The sequence below is a fragment of the Antechinus flavipes genome, chromosome 3 (assembly GCF_016432865.1).
Source record: "Antechinus flavipes isolate AdamAnt ecotype Samford, QLD, Australia chromosome 3, AdamAnt_v2, whole genome shotgun sequence".
Taxonomy (NCBI): Eukaryota; Metazoa; Chordata; class Mammalia; order Dasyuromorphia; family Dasyuridae; genus Antechinus; species Antechinus flavipes.
This window is the reverse complement of record NC_067400.1, coordinates 609,080,325-609,103,220: the sequence shown is the minus strand read 5'-3', so window position 1 is coordinate 609,103,220 and position 22,896 is coordinate 609,080,325. Positions and strand designations below refer to the sequence as shown.

The 22,896-nt window shown below is 37.9% G+C and overlaps 1 protein-coding gene across 1 annotated transcript in view; it reads right to left on the bottom strand.

Moving 5' to 3' along the window:
* Nucleotides 1-22,896, bottom strand: part of CFAP74 (cilia and flagella associated protein 74) — a 132,863-nt gene that overhangs the window by 65,507 nt on the left and 44,460 nt on the right. The window contains exons 13-17 of the mRNA XM_051988786.1: nucleotides 18,328-18,501; nucleotides 16,264-16,382; nucleotides 11,426-11,492; nucleotides 10,340-10,429; nucleotides 6,525-6,689 (exon numbers count right to left, since the gene is read on the bottom strand). Of these exons, the coding sequence (XP_051844746.1) occupies nucleotides 6,525-6,689; nucleotides 10,340-10,429; nucleotides 11,426-11,492; nucleotides 16,264-16,382; nucleotides 18,328-18,501 (615 nt within the window). The remainder of the gene's footprint in view (nucleotides 1-6,524; nucleotides 6,690-10,339; nucleotides 10,430-11,425; nucleotides 11,493-16,263; nucleotides 16,383-18,327; nucleotides 18,502-22,896) is intronic.

The following is a 22,896-nucleotide window of genomic DNA, read 5'->3' as shown; positions in this document are numbered from 1 at the left end:
GATAATGTAAGCATTTAAAGATAGCTTTTCCCCTAAGTACTGCTTTAACTGCATCCCACAAATTTTGTTATGAATTTTCTCATTGCTGTCATTCTTTTTAGTGAAATTATTAGTTTCTATGATTTGTTTTTTAACTTACTCATACTTTAGGATTAGATTATTTAATTTCCAATTATTTTTTAATCTATTTCCATAACCCTTTATGGGATCTAATTTTATTACACTGAGGTCCGAAAAGAATGCATTTAATATTTCTGCTTTTCTACATTTGTTTCTGAGGTTTTATACCCTAATATATGGTCAATTTTCTATAAAGGTGCCATATGCAGTGGAGAAGAAAGTGTACTCCTTTCTATTGTCTTTTCAGTTTTCTCCAGAGACCTAGCATACCTGACTTATCTGGAATGCTATTTGTCTATTAAACTTCTTTCTTATTTATATTACTTATACATTTATCTAGTTCTGATAGGAGTAAGTTGAGGTCCCATAGTAGCATAATTTTACTGTTTATTTTTCCTGTAACTCAGCTAACTTTTCCTTTAGGAATTTAGATGCTATGCATTTGGCATTTATATGTTTAATATGCATTTATTTCATTGTCTAATGGTACCTTTTTAGCAAAATACAGTTTCGCAGATTATCTCTTTTAATTAGGTCTATTTTTGCATTAACTTTTTTCTAAAATCATGATTGCTACCCCTGCCTTTTTTTTTTTTTAACTTCAGCTGAACCATAATAGATTCTGTTTCAATCCCTTATTTTTATTCTGTTTGTCTTTCTGTTTCAAGTGTGTTTTTTGTAAACAACATATTGTTAGATTCTGGTTTCTAATCTATTCTGCTATCTACATCCATTTTATATTTAAGTTCATCTCATTCCTATTTAAAGCTATGGTTTCTCTGAATTTTTCTCCATTCTATTACTGCATACCCTCCCACTTCATTCATTTCTTTCTCTTTACTCTGTCCTTCTCTAACAGACTGTTTTGCTTCTGGCTACTGCCTTTAATATTTTCCAGGAATTCTTGTTGGGCTTGTCTCCAATTTACATTTTTCCTTTGAGGCTTTGCTTTTGACTGTTATGACACTGCTATCTTTTTCAGAGTTTGTGTCTTAATCTTCACTGCCACCATAGTAGATTTTTATGGTCAGGTTCTTTTTTTGTTGTTTGCTCATTTTTCTAGCTTGTTTCTTGACTTTTAACTTTATGTTAAAGTTAAGCTCTGTCCCAAGTATCTTTATGTTGCTGTTTTCAGAATTAGTTCTGGGGATCTGTAAGTTTTTGGTGCTTCCAAGGTGCAATGATCCAAGGGCAGGTATGGTTATTGCTCTTCTGACTGTACTCTGGACCTTAATTTCTTGCAGGTGAGAATCCTAGTGCTTTAGGCCTTGGAATTGAAACTAGGACTCCTGCTCCCTTTTAAGAAACTACAAGCGGCATATTTTTCCATGCTGGAAGTTCTGACTTCCCAGTGGCTACACAACTTTCAGTCCTGAGACTGTGTCCTGGAAATGTGTATGGACAGTGTACCAGGGTCCTACATCCAGGGTCAGCAGACTTCTCTGTCATCTCTTCCTGACCAATTGTCTGGTTCCCTTAATGTCTCTGGACTGAGATCTCCCAAAGGTGTTCCTTCTGCTGTACAACCACCTCCAAGAGCCACTGTTGTTGCTTCTCCTTCCCAGCACTCCAAGCTGGCTCTCACCCCAGTGTCATAAAACTCTTTTCCTAAATTGTCTTAGGCTGGGGAAAAAACCCAAACATTTCACTCCAACCTTTTGTTGGCTCTGCCGTTCCAGGATTCTATTTGAGATGATATTTTAAAGTTATATGGACAGGAATATTGGAAGAGTTCAGCTGAATCCCTGCCTGTCCAAACTGTTCTATTTTTACCCAAAAATCCGTTATGAATTTACAGCTGTTACTTAAGACTGGGTCTAATAGGTTCCTTTCTCCATTCCTCATCTCATAACCTTAGGCTAAGAAAGCACTTAGATTCTATCTAAAACTCATATATTCAAAAATACTTAACCAAAAATATTGGGTCTATTCAATTTCCTTTAAACCTGAAGACCATGCTAGGGCTTATTATCTAGCTGTAGGCCTCTTTTCTTAACTGCACATACTATATTTTCCTTATTCTTCTGGTTCACCATAGATTTGGGGGTCAGTCTACTTCTCAAGGGCACTGAAAAGAAATTTCTTGAAAGGCAAAGGTATTATAATTTTATTACAAGAATAAGGTATTATATTTCTAATTCTGCCCTACAAAAATAAAATTATAAGACCAAGCCAAAAAATAAAAATAAATAAAATATTACAGATGATACTTAGCAGAGTTGTCCTATATTCCTAGAAGATTCTTTAATGGAAGAAACTTCCTATCTTTTCTAGTGCCAAGCATAGTTCTCTGTATACAGGAGGTACTTAAGAAATTTTTGTTATTGTTTGAAGAAAGGTCCCATATAACTCCACATACTTAAAAGTAGTACTTTTCCTGAGAACAATATCAATTCCTTAATATCAATTAAAGCTAAAATTGTGGTTAAATGCAATTGTATATTATTATACTAAAGTAATAAGGAACAAGGAATATGGTGTGTACACAGAAGTATGGGAAGATTTAAATGAATCAATGCAAAGTGAAATAAGCAGATCTAGTAAAACAATATAAAGGATGGCTACAACCCTATTAAAAATATAACAATAAAATAATAACAAAAATAATAGAAACTGAAGGCTAAGCTAAAATAGATATGAAAAGGTAATTTCCTCTATTCTTTGTAAATATGGGAGACCAGGACTGTAGAATATCCAATATAACATCAGATTTTTTTTATATGTTGGTTAGTTTTGTGGAACTCTTTTTCCTTTCTCCTTTTTCTTCTTTGTTTTAAGACATGGCTTTCTGGGAGGGGACAGGAGAGATACACATTGGGAAATATAGGTAATTACAAAATAAAAGATAGCAAAAATTTATTTTAAACATAAATATTTTTGTTATTGGCTATAGCAGAAGCCCATTAGTGGGGCAACACTTTTGACTATGACTAAATCAGATTAGAACATTTTTGGGAATTACTCAACAAAACAAATAAAAATACAATAAAACATAGATAGTACCACATTTTAAAATAAATTCAATCTGTTGCCTTTAGGGTTCTTTATATATGCCTTGGGTAGCTAGGGGGTGCCACAGAGCACAGTGTGCCTGATATAGAGTAAGAAAGACTCTTCTTCCTGAGTTCAAATCTGACCGCAGACACTTAACTAGCTGTATGACCCTAAGCAAGTCACTTAACCCTGTCTGCCTCAGTTTCCTCATCTGTAAAAGGAGGTAGAGAAGGAAATGGCAAACTACTCTAGTAGCTTTGCCAAGAAAACCTCAAAATGGCATGAAGAATCAGCTACAATTGAAATGACTGAGCAATAACAAATGCATGACTTAGTGGTCCCTCTGTTTTAATTTGAGTTTGACATCCCTAGGCTAGAGCATACCCTTTTTCTATCCCAAAATTTAGACTTCTCTGCATGGCAGGTTTTTCTTGTTTTTTACACAAAATCCACAGCGATGTTCAGTGCAACATACATGAAAAATGGATTTAAGCACAATGTTCTATTCTCTTTGAGGCAAACGGAATAGCTCTGATCCTCTAAAGTTTGTTACAGCCCATTAAATTTGAATGAAGAAGAAAGGAGATGGAAGATAGAATTTCTGGGGGATGCTCTCTGGATCAGAGGTGTCAAGCACATGCTGAAAGCCAATTCCCCTGGCAGAAACCATATTAAAATGCAATTGGGAAATATTTAAGAAAATTAACAAAAATACACTAGAACAGAGATAATGTGAACATTTGACTTTCTAAGTCAATTTGTAGGAGCAGAGAACAAAATTAATAAAAATACACTAGAATATAGATAATGTAAACATGTGGTTTTCTAAGTCCATCTACAGCAGCAGAAATCCTTATGTATAATTTAGTGTCCCCTGTTTCTATTTGATAATACCACTACTTTAACATTCTCTGACTTTAGAAAGATCACATTGTCAAAAATGAAAGGAGAAGTAGGATCCAAATAAATTAAAAGCTCAATATGATATTTCCAATAAAGCTGGGAAGACAGGTCATAATCCCATTCAGTTATAACTGTTTCTGCCACCTTAGGGAAAAGAGAAAGGGCAGGTGCTCAGCCCCAGGTAAGTGTTTTTCAAATAAAAGTAAAGAACCTAAAGGGAGATAAATAACACCTCCTCCTTGCCCCACAACTCTGATTGTTGATATTCCAATGGAAAGAGATCCAAGTGGATCTGAATTAAATGGACTTCAGGCTACCCTAGAGAATGAAATTTGTGAGAACCAACCCATAGACCTGAACGCCAGTCAGTCAAAAAACATTTAAATATTCGTATGAACCATTTGTACATAATTCAGAACTTGTACTGATCTGATCAGCACCAGTGAGACATACTGTGCCTTGACTCCCACATAGCAATGTCCTTTTCAAAATTTTGGTCCTCTTCAAAAATGAAGAACAAAAACCAGTGTCAACTAGTGCCAGATATTGTGATGAACTCTGGAGATACAAAAAAGGCCTTCTCCTGAAGTTTACAATTCAATAGACAAACAATAATGACCAAACAAAGGTAAATTGCAAATAATCAACTGAGGAAAAATCGGGAAAGGCTTTTTTTAGAAAGTGGAATTTTCTCTGACACTTGAAAGAAGCCAAGCAATTCAGGAAGTAGAGATGAGAAGGGAAAAAATATCCAAGCATGGGAGCCAACCAGGAAAACCGCATATAGTTAGGAGAAGAAAGGTCTTGTGTGAGGATCCAGTGGCACTGAAGAGAGACAGAGAGAGAGAGAGAAACACAGAGAGAGAGAAACAGAGAGAAAGAGAGGAAAGAGACAGAGAGACAGAGAGAGAAGGAGGAAGAGAGGGAAAGAGGGAAGTGCCATTGGTGGTAATAGGGAAGTTAGGGAGAGGAGAGAGTTTGAAGGGAAAGATAATGAGTCCAATTCTGGACATGCTGAGTTTAAGTGTCACATCCAATTCAAGAAGTCAATAGTCCCAGTTTTTGGGAATTGGGAGCCTGGAGGTCAGCAAAAGAATTGTTAAAGCTGGAAAAGTAGATATATCTGAGAATCATCAGCATAAAGATAACTGAGTACAAGGAAGCTCGTAAGATCACCAAATGAAATAGTACAGAGGGAGAGAAGGGAGAGCCCAGTTACAGCCTTGTTGGAACATTTACAGTTAGAAAGCATAAATTGGATAAAGATTTAGCAAAGGAGACTGAGAAAGAATGGCAAAAGGAGTAGATGGTAGCTAGCTAAGGAAGAGGAGAAGCAGGAGAGAAGAGATGGGGTCTACAGGGTCAAAGCTTTCAGGGAATTCAAGAAGGATGAGGAATAAGGTCATTTGATTTGGATATGAAGAGCTTGGGGAGATCATTTTGAGGTTGGACGCCAAATTGGAGAGAATTAAGAAAGTGAAAGGAGAGAAATAGAGACACCTATTGTAGATAAGGCAGAAGAGATCCAGGCCAATAATGAATGACTATAGAAGGATAAAATGAAAAGTTTTTTGGGATGAGAGAGACATGGGCATATTTTTAAGCAAAAGGGAAGCAGTCAATAGGCAGGGAGAGATTGAAGACAGATGAGAGAATGGGGATAATAGAGAAAGCAATTTGAAGACAGGTGGATGCAATGGGATTATTTATAAATGTACAGGAATTTAACTTGGCAAGAAAAGGGGCCATTTCTTTGTGTAAAAGAGATGAAAGAGGAAAAATGTTAGAAAGCATCTAAAAGATGTGAGTTTTTTTTTCAGTGAAACATGAGACCAAGTTATAACTGAGAGGATTGGGGATGGTTATTTGAGAGGTTTGAGAAGTGATGAAAAGGCTTGAAACAGGTGTTATAATGAGGTGGGATAGTAAATTGACTAGAGAGATATAAAAGGATTGCCTTGCTGTAGAGAGGGCCCACTTGAAATTATTTAACAAAAATTTGTAGTGGGTTAAGGTAGTAATTCTGAATGAAAAGTCATCAAGAAATGAAAGGATGAGTTTGGTAAAGAAAGGAGAGAAGAAAGAATTTTTGTGAGGCTTTTTCAGAAGACTGGACCATCTTTTTGATTCAGGAAGATTGATAACTTTAAAATGGCAGGAGAGGAAAAACCATCCAATCTTTGGTTAAGATCTACATTTACATTTTCTAGATATTTTTCATGAACAGAAACTGGAACTTGATTATGTTCATGGAGCTGGGTAAATCTCTTGGTCACAGTCACAGCAGATAATTGAAGACCAATACTTTATTTGAGGGTACCAAATTTGATGGCTACAGAGATGAATGAAATGACTATTACAGCTGGTTGTGGTGGATTGTGCCTTATATCTTCAAGTTTAGGAGTAAAAGGAAAAGTTATTTGTATAATCTCCTCCTTCCCAAATGGATCAACTTATTTGGAAGATTTTCTAAGTCTACCAATGATGGAATGGTCCGACATACTCACTTCTGTTATGTTGGAGGATCTGATATCCAAATCACATTTATCAACATTTGTGTGAACCTGAAATTTTGTACCCAGGGCTCCATGGTTTTCCAGGGTGATGGTCCGTGAAACAGTCTCTCCTACCACATATGTGCCAAAGTCAATGAGTTCTTTATCCAGGGACAGCTGCAAGTAGATAAACCATAATTACCCCTGCCCCATGATAATCAGTAACATCAATTAAATAAACATCTACCATTTCAAGCAGAAAAACTTACATACTTATTATGTCCAAGAAAATGTTCAAGGATTACAATTATTGTCGATGGTGTTTAAAGCCAAATTTTTGGAGAACAATTTTGCCACAGGTAGCAACTTGAATATCAGCCTTAATGCTATTTGAAAATAAAATTGGTGGAACCTTATTTGACTGATTCCTTCCTCCTCAATGGAGAGATTCCTTTTGCAGAAATTGCAGTGGAAGCTCACTCAATTCTTCCTTTCAACCCAGCACCCACTCATTGCCTTCAAGACCCATTAAGAGGCCTTTTCATGCAGGCTAATCTTGAATGTCTCAGGGAAGGTGGTTCTTCTATTCCACAATATTACTTTTTTTTTCCTAATTCTTTTTTTTTTTAATTTCATGGGTAATTTTATAGCATTGACAATTGCCAGCCCTTTTGTCTGGCAATTTTTCCCCTCCTTCCCGCCCCCTGCCATCCCCTTCCCCCTATGGCAGGTTGACCAATACATGTTAAATATATTAAAGTATAAATTAAATACAAAATAAGTATACATGTCCAAACCATTATTTGTAAAAGAATCAGAGTCTGTGAAGGAAATCAAATGTGCAGGCGGGCAAAAATATAGGGATTGGGAATTCAATGTAATGGTTCTTAGTCATCTCCCAGAGTTCTTTCACTGGGTGTAACTGGTTCAGTTCATTACTGCTCCATTGGAACTGATTTGGTTCATCTCGTTGTTGAGGATGGCCACGTCCATCAGAATTGATCATCATATAGTATTGTTGTTGAAGTATATAATAATTTTCTGACCCTGCTCATTTCACTCAGCATCAATTCATGTAAGTCTCTCCAGGCCTTTCTGAAATCCTTCTGCTGATCATTTCTTACCAAACAAAAATATTCCATAATATTCATAGACCACAATTTATTCAGCCATTCCCCCACAGATGGGCATCCACTCAGTTTCCAGTTTCTGGCCACTACAAACAGGGCTGCCACAAACATGTTTGCACACGTGGGTCCCTTTCCCTCCTTTAAGATCTCTTTGGGATATAAGCCCAGTAGAAACACTGCTGAGTCAAAGGGTATGCACAGTTTGATAACTTTTTGAGCATAGTTCCAAATTGCTCTCCAGAATGGCTGGATGTATTCACAATTCCACCAACAATGTATTAGTGTTCCTGTTTTCCCACATTCCCTCCAACATTTGTCATTATCTTTCCCTGTCATTCTAGCCAGTCTGACAGATGTGTAGTGGTATCTCAGCATTGTCTTAATTTGCATTTCTCTGATTAATAATGACTTGGAGCATCTTTTCATATGGCTAGAAAGTTTCAATTTCTTCGTCTGAGAATTGTCTGTTCATATCCTTTGACACAATATTATTTTAAAAAAATAGATTCTCTCCATCTTCCTTGCAGTAAGTGTTTAATTCTTCAAGCAGCATAGTCTGGATTTTTCATAGGTGTATTCCAGCCTCTCTCTCTCTCTCTCATTCCCTCAGTCCCAACTGAAGCCATTCCTTTCTGTCCTGAGCATTTAGATATTTTACAAACTTTAAAAAAGCTTTTTATTTTATTTATTTTAAAACTTCCATCATTTCTGTAATCACCAAATTTGGTACCCTCAAGGAAACTATCACTCCTTAGCCCTTTGCTGTGACTTTAGCCAAGACATTCATCTCAACTCAATGGGTGTTACAACTGTTCCAGTTCCTGCACATGACAAATGCTCAATTGGTTCATTTAAGAACTCTTCCACATTACAAAGTATTCTGTGAAATGAAGAATATGCTAGTAGCCCCAGTGGGCTGGAAAATGACTGGACTGGGGAGAATAAAGAAATGAACGTTCACTCTTCTTCTGGTCTGTTATATGTAGTACTCAAAGGCTGACCTAGAGATGATTCATTGATTTTATTGAATATTTGCTGTAGACTCAATAGGGATTTTTTTTAGTCTTAGGCTATTCATGAATTCTTAGGTATACTTAAGGCTTTCCTTCCTCATACAGTCTGAAGCATACAAATGAGTGTGTGTGTGTGTATGTGTACACACACATATGTCTACCATACACACATATATAACCATTTAAGTTGGGAGAAATGACTCTGGGATGAAGGGCTTGCCAAAGATGACCCTACGACTCAGGTAAAAGGGATGATTTGATTCTCCTGAGTCCCAGTGGACTGTCATAGGTACTGTAGTGTTCACATCACTGATCATTGGATGCTCCAAAAGATGGTATCGAGATGATGTAGACAGATACCCCACTGCCCAGGACTATTTGCTCAACACAGAAAAGCAGTTGGAGAACTCAGGCTTTCCTTACAACATTCTTCTCCCAAATGGGGAGATTTTGATGGGGTAAAGGTTTGGGGTGGGGATGTTAATTCAGAAAATAGTTTCATTTCTTCACTTTCTTTATCAACAGAGTAAGGGATAGATTCTTTATAAACTGTCATGAAGGACCAGGAGGTCGGATTTAAGAATTCCAGGTATCTGGAGAGACTTACACGAACTGATGCTGAGTGAAATGAGCAGGACCAGGAGATCATTATATACTTCAACAACAATACTATATGATGATCAATTCTGATGGACGTAGCCCTCTTCAACAACGAAATGAACCAAATCAGCTCCAATTGAGCAGTAATGGATTGAACCAGTGACATCCAGGGAAAGAACTCTGGGAGATGACTATGAACCACTACATAGAATTCTCAATCCCTGTATTTTTGTCCACCTGCATTTTGGAGTTCCTCCACAGACTAATTGTACAACATTTCAGAGTCCGATTCTTTCTGTACAGCAAAATAACTGTTTGGACATGTAGACATATATTGTATTCAACTTATACTTTAACAGATTTAACATGTATTGGTCAACCTGCCACCTGGGGGAAAGGGTGGGGAGAAGGAGGGGAAAAGTTGAAATAAAAGGTTTGGCAATTGTCAATCCTGAAAAATTACCCATGCATATAACTTGTAAATAAAAAGATATATATAAAAGAATTCCAGGTATCTGGGAGGAGGCTTAACTTGACCAGTTTTTCAATGATTTGATCTTTTTTTTTTTTTTAATCTGGGGTTAAACCTGTGATTTCAGGGGTATGATGAGCTCCCAGAGAACTCCCTTTAGGAAGGCACGTGAACACGCAGATTTTAATTTAACTATTTAGAGACCTGCCTGGGAACACCAGGAGGTTAAAGGACACAGCTGTGAATCCAGACCTTGCTGATTCTGAAGCCTGCTTTCCTGTTATTACTCCATGCTGCATCTTAGTTTGATTGAGGGTCAATCAAGTCCACTCATTAGTAATTTACACCAATGTCTATTCCATAAATTCCCATTAAGGAAAGATCTCCATTAGGTTTGAATCAGAGGCAGAATTAGATTGTGGAGAAAAGGACTACTCTAGGCAACAGGTGATGAAGGCTAGTGGCCAGTCAACTTGGTGGATTAGGATATGATCCTCCCTCCCCAGACTCTTCACTCTTGGGTCAGACATTTGTTTCTCCTAACTTCGTGAACATTTCTCAACCAAGAAGATTCTGGGGAAAAAAGTAGATTGTATAAAATTTTTTACTTACAACACATTTCTTTGTTGTACATTTCAGTGGGATAGAAAATGAACCTGATTGAGCCAAAAATGTGATGTTGCCTTCAAGATTTTTATTTATCTTTAAAAAAACAAAACAAAATGAATACAACCATTATGAATTTTTCTCCTTCCCTTTTCTTCCCTCCTTCCCTCCTTCTCCTTTCTCCCTCTCGCCTTCTCTTCCTTCCTTCCTTCTCTTCCTTCCTTCCTTCCTTCCCTTCCCCTTCTCCTTCCCTTCCCCTTTTCCTTCTCCTTCCCTTCCCCTTTTCCTTCCCTTCCCCTTCCCCTTTTCCTTCCCTTTCCCCCCTCCCTTCCTCTCTCCCTCCTCCCTCCCTTCCTTCCTTCCTTCCTTCCTTCCTTCCTTCCTTCCTTCCTTCCTTCCTTCCTTCCTTCCTTCCTTCCTTCCTTCCTTCCTTCCTTCCTTCCTCCCTCCCTCCTCCTCTTCCTTTCTTCCTCCTTCCTTCCTTCCCTCCCTCCTCCCTCCCTCAGGCCTGAGTTTTCTCTTCTGTGAAAGGACAAAGTTAGATTTTCCAATTCTGGACCTATGCCCCTGGGATTCCTATGAAGCAGCAAAGCGTATTCTGGGGTGGGGGCAACACACAGACCCACCACATGGCCTTTCTTCCTCAGAAGGACATCTCCCAGAATCATTCCCTGTACCACTAAGGGACACAGGATTAACAAAGTCAGATCATCACAAATGAGCCTTTGCAAACTTCTCAAGAGCCTTAGTGGACTGTTCATTCTCATGTTCTCCCACACCTGTGGGAGGTGACCCACACCTGGAAGAAGGTGAGTCAGTGTGATAATGGGATGCTGACCCGGAAGATCATGCAGAGTTAACAAATACCTTCCCCTTCCCTAAACTAGTGGGCAGATCCCACCTCATGCCCCTGCCTGGGTTTATGTTCCTTTTCACCCATCATTCACCATGACGATGAGTCACTGTGCTTTTGTTTCTCTCAGCAGAAATCTAGACAGGAAACACTAGTAACTCGAGGAGAGACTTTAATGGGTTTAGCCCCTGCCAGCTGCTTCGAGGCAGTTCAAGAACACTTGGATCAAGAACACTTACCCTCGGCTTAAAGGTGATGACGACCTCACATGAAATTCCAGCTGACATTGGACCTGGAGGATCAAAGCTACAAGCACAGTAAGAAAGAATGCAATTATTAACATGTATGGGACTACCTGCCATCTAGGAGAGGGGATGGGGGGCAGGATGGGAAAATTTGGAACACAAAGTTCTGCAAGGGTCAATGTTGAAAAATTATCTGTGCATAAGTTTTGTAAATAAAAAGCTTTAATAATAAAAAAAAAAAGAATGTAATTTGACCGATAAGGAAACAGACTTTCCTTTTTGGAGTTTTGGGTAATAAGTATCCTGGTTGCCAAGTTCATTGCTGGGACTAAAAGAGTCTTTGGAGAAGGAGATGAACCACTTGGTGCTGAAGACAATTTGTTGTTGTTGAGCCATTTTTTCAGTCATGGCTGACTCTTCGTGACCCTATTTGGGGTTTCATTAGCAAAGATACTCCAGTGATTTGCCATTTTCTTCTCCAGCTTGTTTTGCAGGTGAAGAAATTGAGGCGAACGGGATTAAATGAGCTGCTCTGGATCACACAGCTAGGAAGTGTCTGAGGCTAGATTTGAACTTTGGAAGATGAATCTTCCTGATTCCAGGCCCTGTGCTCTATCCTCTGGGCTACCTTGTTGCTCTGTTGCTGAATTCAATAGGGCCTTCTTAATAAAAATAATAGCTAACATTTGTAGCATCTATTCTGTACTAAGTGCCTTACAAACATTATTTCACTTGATCCACACAACTTTGGGGATAGGTGCAATTATTATCCCCCTTTTACAGACAAAGAAACTGAGGCAGAGTTAAGTGACTTATCCATAGTCACACAGCTGGTAAGTATGTGAGACCATATTTGAACTTTCTTTTTCCTAATTCTAGGTCAGATACTCCTTCCATTTGGCAGGGTGAAAGGGAGGGACTTGTGCATTAAATGGAGAAGCCCAAGGGAGGTTGGATTAAGGGAAGAGCTTGAGGAGGCCCTCACTCTGGCACTGGTCTGGTACCTCTGAATTAGTGCTCCTCGAAGCAGTACCGACCCTCCTAAGCAGGACTGGGCAGGGGCAGGGGCAGGGGATGCTTCCAGGAGCTTCCAGCCCTGTGTTTGGGAGCCGTGGCCGGAGGAGGAGTTCATGCTGGCGGGGGGATCCTGGATTCGTGATTCATGGCATGTCTGCTCAGCTTGGGGGCCGTGGCAGCTCAGATTAGCTCAGGAGTCTAACAGGGACAGAGCCCTATTCAGGTAGATTTGCCTGGTTTCCCACCTAGAAAACAGAAGCTATTTCTAGCCTGCAATGTTCTGAGTACAGAAGTTGCCCAGATATAAAAGAAGAGGGGGTGTTTCAGGGCAGAATTAGGGCATAAAGAAGGAGGTATCTGATAGAAAGAAGGACTGTAACTAGGGAAGACAGCCTTTTGATCAGAGAAAAGCTAGAATGGAAAAAAACCAAAGTTTTTTTTAAAAATAACAATAATGCAAGTCAACTGTGCAAAAGGTGCTTTGTCCAGAGCCAATGTAAAATGTCCAGAGCCTCTGTTTCCCTGGAGGAAGGGTAGAAAAACTCTTTTTCTTCCCTTCCTCCAGGGAAACAGAAACAATCCAATGGAAAAGCATGAGTTTGGGGGAGAGTTTGAATAATTTCTTGGCTCATCCTGGGGGTTATGGGACGTTGTGAGGTAAAAATTATGGGTGTTTCTGATTCTTTTCCTCCTAGTTCCTATTTGGCTACAGGAAAGGACAAGGTGTCATACTTAAAAATTACAGAATTAGGCAGAGAAATTAATCACCCTCTGGGGCCCTGGGTTTGCTGTTACTTTGGAAGAAGAATTTCGGCCTCTTGAAGGCCCCATCCATGATCAAGGGCTCCAGTTTATGATTATTTTTCAGCCTCAGGGCCAGCAGGGAACTATTTGGAACAAAAAGTTCCTTTCCAACTTGCTTGCTGCTGCATAACAACTTGTGCTTATAAGTCATTTTGTATGGCACAAAAAACCAAAGATTTTTTCCAGGAGAACAGGGAATAGGCACGTTGATAATGGCCAAAACATTGGTATCTGAACCACCAGGCAGCTCAGGGGGTCCTATTTGGCCATCTACCCAGTAATAATAATAATAAATAGCTGACATTTACACAACACTCATAATAGCTACTACTCACAAGGCATTTGCTATGTACTAGACACTTTACTACTATTATTTCATTAGATCTGCATAATTATCCCCATTTTATAGATGAGAAAACTGAAGCATTCAGACTTGCCTAAAGCCACATTATTATCTAAAGCCAGATTTGAATCCAGGTCTTTTTGACTCTAAGCCCGGGACTTTATTCACCTCACCTAATTATATCGAGCCAGTGAGATCCTGTAGATTCAGACAATTTCCTAATTAATTAAAGGATATTCAGTTACAGTTAGAGGACTTGCATTCAAATCTTATACTTCCTACCGATGTGATTTTGGGGAGAGTCACATGATCTCTTCAGATCTCAGTTTCCTCATCTGTGAAATGAAGGGCGTCTGCCTGGGCAGCTTCTTCAAGCTCTAAATCCATGACCCTATCCCCTAGACAAAACCCACTCACAATCCATTAACAGCCGCCCAAACAACCTTTCTGGGCTTGCACTGTAAGCAATCTTTTAAACTCCCTAATTCACTTTGGAAGGCCAGGGCCAGACTTCATTTCTCCAGCCCAAGGACAAAATGACTTTTAGCAACATATCACTTTTAATTAGATTTCATTCCAACTAAACAAATGGCATGGATGTCTGTGGAGTTCATAGACTTCTTAATAAATGAATGGTGTTTGTACAGCCTTGAAGTGTTGTTGACAATGGCTGGGGGTCATTTTCTATCATTCAAGCATAGATGGCTCTGCCCCAGTACTCTCTTAGGTCCAATGAGCTTTGGTTAGATGCAGTGGTTCTCAAAGTCTGGTCCAGAGCATCCTGGGAATCTCTGAAATCCTTTCAGAAAGTCTACAAATTCATAATTAGTTTTTATTTTTAATGGGATCAATATCTATAACAATAAACCGCATAAACAAAAACCCTTTGGACAGATCCTCAATCATTTTGAATAGGATAAAGATATTGAGAACAAAAGTTTGAGGACCACTGGGTTAGAGACTTCTCTCCAATTGATGAGTTTGGTAATCTGATGGAGAAAAGGGATGGGGGGAGGAGGGAATAAAGTAAACATGCTGGGATCAGAACCTGGTGGTCCGGAGAAATGATGCGGTCACATTCTATCCCTCAGAGGAAGGACAGAGCTCGCTGACCTTGTCCCAGAGTCTCCAGCCTCATTTATATGCCTGAAGAATAACAGCCTGGTTCTCAAGTACAAAGGACAGAGCTCAAAATAGGACTTGGAATGCAAAGGGAAATTCACTGGGATGGGAGCTGCCAGAGAGGGAGTTTTAGACAATGGGCCATGGCTGGCTCCATGTGGGATTGTTTAGTTCCAACAGGCAGTGGAAGAGGCTGGCGGGGGATCAGCACCATGGCTTCCTGGTGGATGGAGCAGCCAGCATTTTGGAGTGCATCGCAGCTTAGCGAAGTGGCAGATGGCGCCGGGCGATGAGAAGGAATCTTTGAAGGATGAGACCAGCGAATGGGAGATATGATTCTTGATTTGAGTGGACAGCCTTGAATGCTAACTCACTGAGCTCAAACCGGGGTCTTCTGACCAGCCCATGATGAGAAGTGCCTCTGAGTATTTGGGGGGCCAATCTAATCTCTGAATTCTGAGCTTGGATCTTGTCACCAACGACAGTATCTATTACCGATTTGTCAGTAATCTGCTGACTTGATCAGGGATGGCTTTAGGCAGAAGTACTGACACCCTGGTTGAGAGCCTCTCTCCTCTTATGGCCATTTTCTCATCTCTGACACCCAGGATCTTTGTGATTCCCAAGCATCTCCTCTGCTCCCCACACAAAACGCTTGCTGAGCAAGACATTAAGATATTTAGTCAAATGAATACAGATATAGGTGAGCCACCGTGTGCATGCAGCTCCAAGGAGAGCAGAGTTATATCGGAGCTGGAGGGACATAGAATATTGTCAAAAAGTGCAACATGAAACAAGAAGTGATAAGGATCCTAAGAAAGAATTGCGAGTTCACTCCCTTCCAACATCTAAACTGACTTGAGCTGTGTCCCCTCAGCATCTGGGGAGCTAATAGACTAGTCTGAATGTGGCCTAAGGAATAAAGTATTAGGAGGTGGGAATGACTCCCTCTCAGATAACATTTTTTAATGGGAGACTCTGCCTTAAGTTAGAAGAGTAACTAAAAAAAGAAAAAAGTTAAAAGAGTGACTGATCTTAGTATTTCAGATATTGCCAACATAAGTATAATTCAATCTAATGAATTGGTGCAGAGGTCTATTATCCAAGGAGCTTTAGTAAAGCACCATTAGGGATTAAGGTCAGCATTCTGGAGCAACAATCTTCTCTGCAGATAGAAGGCACTGATTTCTTTCCAACTTCACTGCCAGTATCCTCTTCCAGGAATACCGCCTTTGCTGGGAATAATAGACGGGAGATCCAAATGTCTTCAGGAGCTCAGGGGCAAGCAAGGACCTCAGTCAATTCTTGAATCAACTCTATAAGCTTTAGTTTAAAAAAAATATATTTGGGACACTGGATTTTCTTTGGTTTGATTAAACGTTCATCCAATGTCTAAGGGTAGGGGTCAATGCATATTAAGTTGATTTAGTGAATTTGAATTGGATTAGAAAACTCAGAGAATGCTGAATTCCCAGGTCTATGAGACATGTGACTAAGTCTCCAAATTTGTGTTCAGAATCAATCCTTCTTAGCTCTGTGCACTTACAAGATAGTAATGAAATCCTTGAGATGATCCTCGACTCCCACCAGCTTGCAGTAGTTAATAGTGAAAGATGCGTTGATTAATGTCATCTTTTTTTTATACGTTTTACCAACATCAAAGTTCTAGAAATATCAAAGAATAAGACAATCTTCAAAAGAGAATTGGCATTGGTTTCATAGATTTGTCATGGATGAAATTAAACAAAACGTAGATTGCTTAATTTCTTAGCTCAGATATACACAAAGTGACATCTTCCTTTCATTAGCCATTTTTGTTTGAGAGTGCTGTTCAAATACAATAATAATAAGCCTCTCAACAATTTATGCTGTAAATGATCAGCAAATCAATTTCTTTTTTAAAATTCAATTTTATTTTATAATTTACTCTAAATTCTGTTTCTCCCACTTCCAATTTAATTTAATTAAATTAATTAAATAAATTTCAATTTAATGAATATTGATCAAGCAATGATTAAGTCCAAGGCATTATGCTAGGTACCAAGAACAGAAAGCTAAAACAAAATAGTCTCCACTCTTGAAACTGTTCATTCTCTCTTGTATTATAAGATTTATTTTATATCTAATATATCTATATATTGTGGGATAAATGATGAAAAGGATAAAATATGGAGGAGTGATAGTTTGAAGATGAGGGGGGTTCATTTGTAACTTGACAGTAAGAAGTTGGAGATGATGGTATCCAAAATTAGTGCATCAATTAAATTGTTTCCAAGGGAATGTTGGGTTTTTTCCTTCCTTGGAAGGAAGGAAGGAAGGGAAGAAGGAAGGAAGGAAATAAGAAGGAAGGAAGGAAGAAAAAGAGAGGAGGAAGAAAAAGAGAGGAAGGAAAGAAGGAAGAAAAATAAGAAAAGAAGGAAGAAAAAGAAAGAAGGAAAGAGAGGAAAGAAGGAAGGAAAGAAGAAGGAAGGAAGAAAAAGAAAGAAGGAAGAAAAAGAGAGGAGGGAAAGAAGGAAGAAAAATAAGAAAAAAAGGAAGAAAAAGAAAGAAGGAAGAGAGGAAAGAAGGAAGGAAAGAAGAAGGAAGGAAGAAAAAGAAAGAAGGAAGAAAAAGAGAGGAGGGAAGTAAGGAAGAAAAATAAGAAAAGAAGGAAGAAAAAGAAAGAAGGAAAGAGAGGAAAGAAGGAAGGAAGGAAGGAAGAAAAAGAAAGAAGGAAGGAAGGAAAAAGGAAGGAAGGAAATAAGAAGGAAGGAAGAAAGGAAGGAAAAAGGGAGGAAGAAAAAGAAAGGGAAGGAAGAAAGAAGGAGGGAAAGAGAAGGAAGGAAGAAAGGAAGGAAAAAGGGAGGAAGAAAAGAAAGGAAAAAAAGGGAAGGATAGTAAGGAGGGAAAAATGAAACTAACAAGGTCAGTTCCAAAAGAAAATACTTGTTATGAAAAAAACTGCATGTGAGCTTAGTGTGTGGACTCCTTGAACCAGAATTTTTAAACAAAAATTCTTCTAACCACTGCTTAATTAATATCAGGGGCTCAGGTTTGCTCAATGATTTCAAAATCAATCCATCAACAAGCATTAATTACAAACCTCCTCCAGATGCCAACCAGCATTCTCTTAAGCACTGAGTATTCAAAAAAAAGGGCAACAGTGGCCACTCAGAGGACATGGTATGTACTATCTTCCCTTTTAGGATATAAATTCCTAGGCATGTCAACAGTTATCCTGGAGCAACTTTATGTCTTCTGTCACATAAGCCAAAACAGTAAGCTCCTCCCTCCATCATCCACCCATCCTGTCTTGTTAAGAGATTATGAAAGTTTAACTTCAGTTCTTAAGAGATATAAAATGTTTTCAGGATACCATTTCTTTAACTGACCATTATAATCAATCTCTGACCTCTCTGAAAGGATTTATTTCTTTAAAAAAAATCAGACACACTGCAAGATCTCATAAAGAAGGCAGCTAACTTGCTTTATTCATTTCTTCTCAGTCATCAGAGAACACTGATGAGTCTTTTTTTTTTTTAAAGGCAGATCAAAAGGTGGAAAATGTTAGATGATCCACATAAGTAATTTTTAAGTGCTTTTATTTCCCAGGTACCTTATGAAAACCTACCTTGAAGTGAATAAGAGCAGGCTTGCTATAAAAGGGGCAGCCCTTAAATTCACGTCCAGATACTACTTGTTTGTGGATGATACTGCTCCGGAGTTTCTCCAGTGTGTTGGCTAAGATGTCTTGTTCCATCTTTGACCCACCCACAGGCTTGCGTTCCACCTCATCTTTTGGCAGCTTGGAATTTAAATTAAAAAATTTTAAAATATTAATAATAAATCTATGTCAGGATGTCTCTTCAGAACTAGGAAACAGGCTTTTTAAAAGGTCAAAGATTTGATATGTTAACAAAATACAAAGCCAATATTTAACAGTTGCCAGTGAAAAGAGCAGAAACAGGCCCTGGGGCTCATCATCTCTCTTTCTTTATGTTACAGAATTTCAGGTTTGTCTGGTCAAATCCATATTTGAACCACAATTTCCTCACAACATATCTATCAACCTGTCGTGCAAAACTTTCCTTGTTGGGAAGGGGCATCTAATGTGCTCCCAAGTTAATTCATTCTACTTTAAGATTATTTTTTAGTTTTTAAAAATTTTGAACAGTTTTTTTTTTAATTTTGAGTTCTAAATTCTCTTTCTCTGCTTTTCACTCATTCACTGAAAAGACAAGAAATGTGATATTAATGAGGAAGATTCTGGGAAGATGGTGGAGTAGGTCAGAAAATACCAAGCTCTTCAAATTTCTCCCACAAACAGAACAAACTTGTGCCTCAGGGTAAACATGAAACAGGGGTCCTCCAGCCACAATCCTCCTGTGGGGATTAACCCATGTGAACTACAAACACCTCCAGGTTAGTTCTACAGAAACACCAAGTGGGGACCTCTGTAGTTAACTGGGTTTGGCTGGAGACTCAGCAGGAACCAAAAAAACATTCACCTTATAGACTTTGTGGGGAGTTGGGGATCTGAGTCCTTCCAGCCTGAGGAAACTTTAGCTGATTAGAAACAGCTGTGCTGCCAAGACTTGGCTGGGGTGGGGTGGGGGGAATAAGGGGAAAGGAACCAGGGCACTGGGAGTGCAGAAGCAGTGGGGCAGGAATGCTACTGGCTATGGGCACTTGCAAGAGGGGGAAGTTCTTGATTTGGGGTTCCAGGTCAGAAGAGAGAGCTGAAGTGAAACTAGAGGCAATACCCCCCTCCCCCATGATTAGAAGTGTTTATTAATATTTCTCATTTTAAAAAATGAATTGGCAAAGAAAGAACCCAATCATACAATCATACCTGTTACTATAGGAACAGATAAGACCAGGATTCATCTTCAGAGGAGGGCATTGAGGTAAAAAGGGTTTCTTCTACCCTAAAGAGTAATATTAAATGGCTCCCTGCCCAGAATCTATAGAACTCAAAAAATAATTTTAAAATCAAATGAGACAAATTTAGAAAAAATTAAAAAATAAAGACCCTCCAAGAAAAACAAGATTATGATAAAAAAAATTAAGCAACTAAAAAAGGAGGTAAGTCTTTAAAATGAAAATAACTCTTTGAAAATTAGAATTGGGCAAAGGAAAGCCAGTGAAAGTATAAAAAACCAAGAAATAACAAAACAGAATATAAAGAATGAAAAAATAGAACATAATGTGAAACATTATATAAGAAAAACAATAAATCTGAGAGAATTAGGTTAACAAGACAAAATATAAGAATAATTGGACTCTCTGAAAGCTATGACCAAAAAAGAAACCCCAACTTTGACAGAATAATACAAGAAATAATTCAAGAAAATTGTCTTGGTGATAGAACATGTGGGGAAAATAGAAATAGAAAACCACTTCAAAGAAATTCTTTGTGGAAAACACATGGGAATATTACTACCAAATTTTGAAACCCCTAGGTCAAAGAGAAAATCTTCCAAAATAACAAGGAAAAAAAAACACAATTCAAATACACTGGAACTACAATTAGAATTGTACAGGACTTATCAGCAGCCACAATAAAAGACCATTGGTCCTAGAATCATATATACCGGCAATCAAAAGAACTAGGTCTGTGACAAAAAATATCATATCCAGCAAAATATTGAATGAAAAAAAATGAACATTCAACAAACTTTCAGATTTTCAGGACTTTCAACCAAACCTGAACTCAATAGAAAATTTAACATATAAGAGCCAATAGCAAAGATCAAGTTCAAGGAACTTAATATGGACAAATTATTTAGTTTTTAAAACATAGATATATATACCATATTTTTAAGATTGACATCAGCAATTGGGTAGCTCAAAAAAAAAGGATTGGGGCAGAGTTGAGCATAATCTGACTCTAAAAAGGAAAACTTCCTAGGAAAAGGTAAAAATGATAATTATGTTATACAAATGAGGTACACAGAAAGAATAGAATGGGGGGAATGAGAAGGAAGATACATAGATTAGAAAACCTACTCATATTGGGAATGGGTTAAATAGGCAACATGAAATATATATCATGAAGGTTATAACACTCTCCAATATCTACAAAGAATTAAGGGGGGAAGGATGGGTGGAAGGGAAAACAAAAGGTGGGGGAAGAAGACAAGGGAATGATCCATGGGTGGGGGAGGTTAAATAATAGCAAGGGAAGTTAAGGCTTAGTATTAAAGCAGAAGAGTTAGCAGGGAAAGTATTAAAGCAGAAGAGTTAGTTAGGAAAGAAGGAGATATATGCAAACACTACAACAAGGATCAGGAGTAGAATTTATTAGGAAAAAACTATGGCTAATAATCATTGGTCTTAGACAAAATCAAATTTAAAGATTCAATTAGGAGAGAAATCTGCATTCTATCTCACCCATACTAATATTGTTTTAGCTGCATATTTACATATGATAAATACATGTGTTTATATGTGAATGAATATACGTAGATATATATGCATGTTGCTCTCTCTATATATATGTATGTGTGTGTGTATACATATATACGTATATACACATACACATATAAAGGTCTGTGGGTGGGTGTGAATGTATATGTGGGCGGAGTATGTGTATGGTATGTACATATTTGTACATATCTAAATATGTATATATATATAAATATATCTGTGTTTAACTATAGCCTACTTGGAGAAGGTAGAGGGGATGAAAGAGGAAAAAAAAGAATCAAGTATAAAGAGCAGAGAACAAAAAAACAACCTATAAGGAAGCAATGAAAAGATGGATATTCATGGATATAATTTCTTCTACAATTATACATCCTTTCTTGAATTGGTAATTTATTGTTATATATTTTCCTTCCCTGATATTCTGTTAGTCACATGACAATGTTGTTCTGTTTTCCTTTTCTGTTTTTTTTTATTTTTTAAATAAAAAATTAAGCTGTAAAATAAATAAAAAGAAATGTGAAATTATGCAAAATATATTTCCATGTAAGGATGGCTGCCATTGTTAGATTTTATGTCAAGTAGATTTGTTTCTTTGCAATGTCTTCCTTTTGGTCCTTCTACTCTCAAGGTCCAATGAGAACAAGTCTGATTCTTCCAAATGATGACCTTTCAAATACTTGAAAGATAGCTACCATATTTTCCTCACCACTTCAACCCTAAACCTCATCTTTGGACTAAACATTGACAATTCCTTTATTCTATCCACACATGACACGAAGTATAGGTTCAGCACAATCCTGATTGTCTTCTGAAACGATCTCCAGCTTATCACTGAATCCCAGAACAAATACAATACTCCAATATGGCCCAGCCAGGTAAGAATACTATAGGTTCATTACCTCCTTGTTTCTGGATGTTATACCTGCCTCTCACAATATATCAGCATTTTGGATGTGACATCATACAGATTAGATTAACCAGACATGGAAGAGGGAAGAATGACCATTTTAGACTTTGATAAACACAAGAAGAGAAAGAACCGGGTAAAGAATTCTGAATAAAAATTGGGGGGAAGTTTTTTTTTTTTTTAAGGGCAGCCATGGGAAAAATGAGTTTAGACTAGCATTTTATAATAGAGAGAAAAAAATATTATATTGGATGAGATGATTGAGGCTAGTTTTAATAATCTTGTGATGAAGAGAACCATTTGCATCCAGAGAGAGGAGTATGGGAACTGAATGTGGATCACAACATAACATTCTCACTGTTTTAGTTGTTCGCTTGCATCTCATTTTCTTATTAATTTTCTTTCCTTTTTGATCCGATTTTTCTTGTGCAGCAAGAGAGTTGTATAAATATATTTACATATATTGGATTTAATATATATTTTAACATAAATTAGACTACCTGCCATCTAGGGGAGGGGATGGGGGGAAGGAGGGGAAAATTTGGAAGACAAAGTTTTGTAAGGGGCAATGTTGAAAAATTATCCATGCATATGCTTTGAAAATAGAACACTTTAATAAAAAAAGAAATATTATGTTGGTAGGAAGACTGAGCAACTTCTTGCATGTGAGGGATAAATAAGAAGGGGAAACTGAGGCTAGCTAAGAACTAGCAAATACGTAGGTGACCAGAAGGGTAGTGTGGGTCTTGACAAAGGAGGGTTGGATGAGAACTAGATTTCAAGGGAAAAACAATGATTACTGAGTTTCTATTATTACTATTTTGACCAGATTGATTCTGAGATACCTACAAAATATTCCTGAGC